Source organism: Dendropsophus ebraccatus, chromosome 3 (assembly GCF_027789765.1).
Source record: "Dendropsophus ebraccatus isolate aDenEbr1 chromosome 3, aDenEbr1.pat, whole genome shotgun sequence".
In the NCBI taxonomy this organism is placed as follows: Eukaryota; Metazoa; Chordata; class Amphibia; order Anura; family Hylidae; genus Dendropsophus; species Dendropsophus ebraccatus.
Genome location: NC_091456.1, coordinates 56,050,644 through 56,057,960, shown reverse-complemented (window position 1 = coordinate 56,057,960; position 7,317 = coordinate 56,050,644). Strand labels below are relative to the sequence as shown.

Sequence of the window (7,317 nt, the reverse complement as noted above, 5' to 3'; positions counted from 1 at the left end):
TGCTGCCAAAACAGTAGAAACCCCCCACAAGTGACACCATTATGGAAACTACACCCCTCAAGGAACGTAACAAGGGGTGTAGTGAGCATATGGACCCTATTGGTGGCAGGCACAATCTGCTAAGAAAATGAAAAATTACTTTTTTTTGACCAAAAAGTTAGTCTAGCCTCAATTTTTTCATTTTCACAAGTGGTTGAAAAAGAAAAAAACCTGCTAGACATGTAGAGAAATTCCCCCCGAGTACGGAAATACCCCACATGTGGACGTGAAATGCCAAGTGGGCGCTAGGAAAGCCTCCAAAGGGAAGGAGCGCCGTTTGGATTTTGGAAGCTGGATTTGGCCAGATTGGAGGACGGAGGCCATGTTGCCTTTACAAAGGCCCAGTGCTGCCAAAACAGTAGAAACCCCCCACAAGTGACACCATTATGGAAACTACACCCCTCAAGGAACGTAACAAGGGGTGTAGTGAGCATATGGACCCTATTGGTGGCAGGCACAATCTGCTAAGAAAATGAAAAATTACTTTTTTTTTACCAAAAAGTTAGTCTAGCCTCAATTTTTTCATTTTCACAAGTGGTTGAAAAAGAAAAAAACCTGCTAGACATGTAGAGCAATTCCCCCCGAGTACGGAAATACCCCACATGTGGACGTGAAATGCCAAGTGGGCGCTAGGAAAGCCTCCAAAGGGAAGGAGCGCCGTTTGGATTTTGGAAGCTGGATTTGGCCAGATTGGAGGACGGTGGCCATGTTGCCTTTACGAAGGCCCAGTGCAGCCAAAACAGTAGAAACCCCCCACAAGTGACACCATTATGGAAACTACACCCCTCAAGGAACGTAACAAGGGGTATAGTGAGCATATGGACCCCACTGGTGACCGGTACAAATGTGGAACAATGTGCCGTGAAAATGAAAAATTTTATATTTTTAACTAAAATGTTAGTCTAGCCTCACATTTTTCATTTTCACAAGGGGTTAAAAAAGAAAAAAACCTGCTAGACATGTAGAGCAATTCCCCCCGAGTACGGAAATACCCCACATGTGGACGTGAAATGCCAAGTGGGCGCTAGGAAAGCCTCCAAAGGGAAGGAGCGCCGTTTGGATTTTGGAAGCTGGATTTGGCCAGATTGGAGGACGGAGGCCATGTTGCCTTTACAAAGGCCCAGTGCTGCCAAAACAGTAGAAACCCCCCACAAGTGACACCATTATGGAAACTACACCCCTCAAGGAACGTAACAAGGGGTGTAGTGAGCATATGGACCCTATTGGTGGCAGGCACAATCTGCTAAGAAAATGAAAAATTACTTTTTTTTGACCAAAAAGTTAGTCTAGCCTCAATTTTTTCATTTTCACAAGTGGTTGAAAAAGAAAAAAACCTGCTAGACATGTAGAGCAATTCCCCCCGAGTACGGAAATACCCCACATGTGGACGTGAAATGCCAAGTGGGCGCTAGGAAAGCCTCCAAAGGGAAGGAGCGCCGTTTGGATTTTGGAAGCTGGATTTGGCCAGATTGGAGGACGGAGGCCATGTTGCCTTTACAAAGGCCCAGTGCAGCCAAAACAGTAGAAACCCCCCACAAGTGACACCATTATGGAAACTACACCCCTCAAGGAACGTAACAAGGGGTATAGTTAGTATATGGACCCCACTGGTGGCAGGCAAAATATGGGACAATGGGTTGTAAAAATTAAAAATTGAATTTTTTCATTTTCACAGCACATTGTTCCACCTATGTGCCTTCCACCAGTGGGGTCCATATGCTTACTACACCCCTTTTTAGATCCGTTGAGGGGTGTACTTTCCATAATGGGGTCACTTGTGGGTATTTTCACAGTTTTGGCAGCACAGGCGCTTTGTAAAGTCAACATGGTGTCCGTCCTCTATTTTCGCCAAATCCAGCTTCCAAAACGGGGCTCCTTCCCTTTGGAGGCTTTCCTTGCGCCCGCTTGGCACTTTAAGTCCACATGTGAGGTATTTCCATACTCGGGGGCAAATTCTCTACATGTTTAGGGGGTATTTTTTTCTTCTAACCCCTTGTGAAAATGAAAGATTCTAAGCTAGACCAACATTTTAGTATAAAAAATTTAATTTTTTAGACTAAAAGGTTGGTCTAGCCTGGAATCTTTCATTTTCTCAAGGGGTTAAAAGTGGGGTGGATGGGGAATGAGCAGAGCAATTTCCGCCGAAGGGGGAAATACCCCACAAGTGGACATACATTACTAAGTGGACACAGGACAAGCCTCCAAAAGGACAGAGTGCCCTCCCATACTAACACTGTTTGAGACTGAGACAAGTGGAGCTCTGCTTTGGAATTCCCCCGATTTTGCTCAGTGTGATCATGCCCTAATTATGCCGTGTATGTCCCTTCTAGAAAAAAAAAATCTAAATCTGGCTCTAATTATAAGCCTGCAAATACAATGGGCCTTGGGAGCCCATGTGTATTTGAGGTCTAAATTAGGAGATAGGCACGGCATTGGCTGACAGTTGAAACATAGAAGCTCAACTGTCAGGCCAGTATGATTTTCCACATCGGCATGTGATGCCGACATGGAAAGTCTGCCCTCCACTAATTATGCCGTGTATTGGTCTATTTACACAGAAAGATTATCTGACAGATTATCTGCCAAAGATTTGAAGCCAAAGCCAGGAATGGATTTGAAAGAGGAGAAATCTCAGACTTTCCTTTATGACCTGATCTCTGTTTATAGTCTGATTCCAAAGCTGGAAACAGACTATAAACAGAGATCAGGTCATAAAGGAAAGCCTGAGATTTCTCCTCTTTCAAATCCATTCCTGGCTTTGGCTTCAAATCTTTGGCAGATAATCTTTCCGTGTATATGGACCCTATGTCCCCTATATAAAAAAATAAATAAATAAAAATAAACCCTACATGTGGCCAGTAGAGATGAGCGAACTTTTCGGACTTATGGTCCAATGGCATCATTGCTCTCTCGTCATGCTTGTGATTCCGGCCGCATAGTTCCGCTCACGGGAATATGTGGCCAGGATATTCCAGGCAATCCATGTAGAATTCCCTGGAATATCCTGCCCGCATATTCGCGGGAGCACAACTATGCAGCCGGGATCACAGGCATGACGAGAGAGCGACCAAAAGTCCGACGGTCCGCTCATCTTTAGTGGCCAGTGACTCGAATTGGAAAGGACAAATTTGGGAATTTTGAAGATTGGCAATTAATACTCCATAGACGTATGGTACGTCTTGAAGCATTCTTTCATGCAGAGGCCAGGTTTATCAGGACAGGTATCACACTGATAACACGTGTCCTTTCTAAACCCCTTTTTGTAGCACACACGACACTTTTTCTGGCTTTTGCCCTTCTTGCCAGTGTGAGGGACTTCGCCAGGAAAGTGCTGTCCTGGCACGATACGGGGACCTCCAGTTGCAGCTGCAGAAGTACTAGGCCCTCCTCCTTCTCCTCCACAAAAAATCAGGGCCTTGACAACTGCCTCCTGAAACTGGAGGTATTTCCCAGGGTGGCCGGCACAACGGTAAAGTACAAACGCGTTGTACATTGCCGTTTGGACCATGTGCACGGCTAACTTCTTGTACCAGATGTTTGTTTTTCGCAGAGCACTATATGGCTTGAGGACTTGATCTGAAAGATCAACTCCTCCCATATACCGATTGTAGTCCAAAATACAATCGGGTTTGAGTGCTACTGCGGTGGTACCGCGGACAGGAACAGGGGTCGTGCCAGGACCATGGATAGTAGTCAAAATAAGGACATCGCGTTTGTCCTTATATTTGACTAATAACATGTTGTCGCTACAATGGGCCTTGAAGACACCCCGTCGCAGTACTTCTGCCACAGGGTGACTCGGGAGACCTCTCTGGTTTTTCCTCACAGTGCCGCAAGCTACAGTAGCTCGGGTACTGAGGGATTTGAAAAGAGGGAGACTGGTATAAAAGTTATCCACGTAGAGGTGGTAACCTTTATCCAGTAGTGGGAACATCAGTTCCCACACAAGCTTCCCACTAACTCCCAGAGTGGGCGGACATTCTGGAGGTTGGATGTGGGTGTCCCTCCCTTCATAAACTCTAAATCTGTGAGTGTACCCTGAGGTACTCTCACAGAGTTTGTAGAGTTTGATGCCGTACCTTGCCCTCTTACTTGGAAGGTACTGGCGAAATTGGACTCTCCCCTTGAAGCTGACAAGGGATTCGTCAATGGAGATATATTTCCCTGGGATATATACCTCCGAAAATTTGGCCGCGAGATGATCAATGACCGGCCTAATTTTGTATAGGCGGTCGTAAGAGGGATCATCTCGGGGGGGGCACCTTGCATTATCGTTGTAATGCAGGAATTTAAGGATGGCCTCAAAGCGATGCCTTGTCATGGCCATCCGGTGTATTGGAGTGTTATATAAAATATCCACACTCCAATACTGCCTAATTCGGGGTTTTTTAACTAGCCCCATGTGCAGCAGAAGACCCCAAAACGTGGTCATTTCTGCTGCATCAACTGGGGTCCAGCTGTGGGATCCTGAAAAAAAAGAGGAGACGGGGTGCTGAGCCAGAAACTGCTGGGCGTACAAATTAGTTTGTACGACCATCAGACTTATCAGTTCTTCACTGAAAAAGAGTTTAAAAAAGTCTATTTCAGTGAAGCCTGAGGGGTCAAATTGGATTCCCGATTGTCCCACAAAATCAGGAATCTGTGGCTCAAAATTGGGGGGGGGCTGGGGTCCAGATGGGCTCACTTGTATGGGGGGCTGGGGTGAAGATGGGAGCACTGGGGTGGAGATCGGGGGAGGCTGCCCGAGGCGTTCGCCTTGGACGCCTTCGGCGCCTTGGGGTCTCATCATCACTAAATGATGAACAGGAGGAGGAGGAGGAGGAAGTCGAAACAAGGAAAGTAGGATCTTCCTCTTCTCCCTCACTCGCTGTTTCGGTGTCAGAGGCAATAAGAGCATATGCCTCTTCAGCCGAAAAAAGGCGTTGGGACATTTTTTTTTTAAGATTTAGATATGGGGGGTTATGTAAATCAGTAAACTTTATTTGTGTAGTGTGTGTGTTTTTTACACTTTTAACTTTTCAGATGAAAAGAAACTGTGCCCACTTGTTGCTGATCAGTGATTAGTCACTGATCAGAACAAGAGAGACAGGGGGGATGGCAGAGGGGTGGGCAGGTGTGGGGGTGGGTGGCGGAGGAACTGTCTGAGTGGGCAGAGAGTCAGGGGGAGAGGCTGGCACAGGGGTGGGCAGGTGAGGTGGCCTGGTGAGGGGGAAGGTGGCAGAGAAACGGTCTGAGTGGGCAAAGAGACTCAGGGGGAGAGGTTGGCACAGGGGTGGGAAAGTGAGGTGGGCAGGTGAGGGGGCGGCACGGAGGAACGGTCTGAGGGGGGCAAAGAGAGGCAGGGGGACCGCTAGCAGCACAGAGGATGCTGCTAGCAGGATCTCCCTGCACACACTATGCCACCGACAGACGCAACAGCACAGGCGGCACGGAGCGGCGCAGGGGGAATCACAAAAAAAGGGGAGGAGGTGAGGGCGGATGGCACAAGGCAGGAGGTGGGGGCTGATGGCACAAGGGAGGAGGTGGGGGTGGATGGCACAAGGGAGGAGGTGAGGGTGGATGGCACAAGGGAGGAGGTGAGGGTGGATGGCACAAGGCAGGAGGTGGGGGCTGATGGCACAAGGGAGGAGGTGAGGGCGGATGGCACAAGGGAGGAGGTGGGGGCTGATGGCACAAGGGAGGAGGTGGGGGTGGATGGCACAAGGGAGGAGGTGAGGGTGGATGGCACAAGGCAGGAGGTGGGGGCTGATGGCACAAGGGAGGAGGTGGGGGCTGATGGCACAAGGGAGGAGGTGAGGGCGGATGGTACAAGGGAGGAGGTGAGGGCGGATGGCACAAGGCAGGAGGTGGGGGCTGATGGCACAAGGGAGGAGGTGGGGGTGGATGGCACAAGGGAGGAGGTGAGGGTGGATGGCACAAGGGAGGAGGTGAGGGTGGATGGCACAAGGCAGGAGGTGGGGGCTGATGGCACAAGGGAGGAGGTGGGGGTGGATGGCACAAGGGAGGAGGTGAGGGTGGATGGCACAAGGGAGGAGGTGGGGGCTGATGGCACAAGGGAGGAGGTGGGGGCTGATGGCACAAGGGAGGAGGTGGGGGCTGATGGCACAAGGGAGGAGGTGGGGGCTGATGGCACAAGGGAGGAGGTGGGAGTGGATGGCACAAGGGAGGAGGTGAGGGTGGATGGCACAAGAGAGGAGGTGAGGGTGGATGGCACAAGGCAGGAGGTGGGGGCTGATGGCACAAGGGAGGAGGTGGGGGTGGATGGCACAAGGGAGGAGGTGAGGGTGGATGGCACAAGGGAGGAGGTGGGGGCTGATGGCACAAGGGAGGAGGTGGGGGCTGATGGCACAAGGGAGGAGGTGGGGGCTGATGGCACAAGGGAGGAGGTGGGGGCTGATGGCACAAGGGAGGAGGTGGGGGCTGATGGCACAAGGGAGGAGGTGAGGGCGGATGGCACAAGGGAGGAGGTGAGGGTGGATGGCACAAGGGAGGAGGTGAGGGTGGATGGCACAAGGCAGGAGGTGGGGGCTGATGGCACAAGGGAGGAGGTGGGGGCTGATGGCACAAGGGAGGAGGTGAGGGCGGATGGCACAAGGGAGGAGGTGAGGGCGGATGGCACAAGGGAGGAGGTGAGGGCGGATGGCACAAGGCAGGAGGTGGGGGCTGATGGCACAAGGGAGGAGGTGAGGGCGGATGGCACAATGGGGGAGGAGGTGAGGGCTTATGGCACAAAGCAGGAGGTGGGGGCTGATGGCACAAGGGAGGAGGTGGGGGTGGATGGCACAAGGGAGGAGGTGAGGGTGGATGGCACAAGGGAGGAGGTGAGGGTGGATGGCACAAGGGAGGAGGTGGGGGCTGATGGCACAAGGGAGAAGGTGGGGGCTGATGGCACAAGGGAGGGGGTGGGGGCTGATGGCACAAGGGAGGGGGTGGGTGCTGATGGCACAAGGGAGGGGGTGAGGGTGGATGGCACAAGGGAGGGGGTGGGGGCTGAAGGCACAAGGGAGGGGGCGGGGGCGGGGCAGAGGCGGATCAGAAGCAGGGGAAGTGGTAGCAGCACAGAGTGTGCTGCTAACACGATCTCCCTGCTGAGGGCACCGGGCAGCAACGGGGCAGCAACGGGGCAGTACCGGGGGGCACACGGGACTCACGTACACCCTCTCTGCTCGCCGATCCTGACGAAAAGGAGGGCGAGCAGGGAGGGATCAATATTTTGGACTGCCCGCCTCGCCCGTGATTGGCCGGTTACCGGCAAACGGCCAATCCGGACGATCGGGG

The 7,317-nt window shown here is 51.8% G+C and overlaps 1 protein-coding gene across 1 annotated transcript; it reads right to left on the bottom strand.

Annotated features, from left to right (window-relative positions):
- Positions 1–3,190: 3,190 nt before the first annotated feature.
- On the bottom strand, positions 3,191–4,936 carry LOC138786496 (piggyBac transposable element-derived protein 4-like). Its single transcript, XM_069963481.1, has one exon. It carries the CDS (start codon positions 4,934–4,936, stop codon positions 3,191–3,193), a length of 1,746 nt encoding a protein of 581 aa, XP_069819582.1.
- Positions 4,937–7,317: the final 2,381 nt, after the last annotated feature.

Coding starts and splice junctions, on each gene's coding strand:
- LOC138786496 (XM_069963481.1), bottom strand. CDS start 4,936: ATGCTCTTATTGCCTCTGACACCGAAACAGCGAGTGAGGGAGAAGAGG.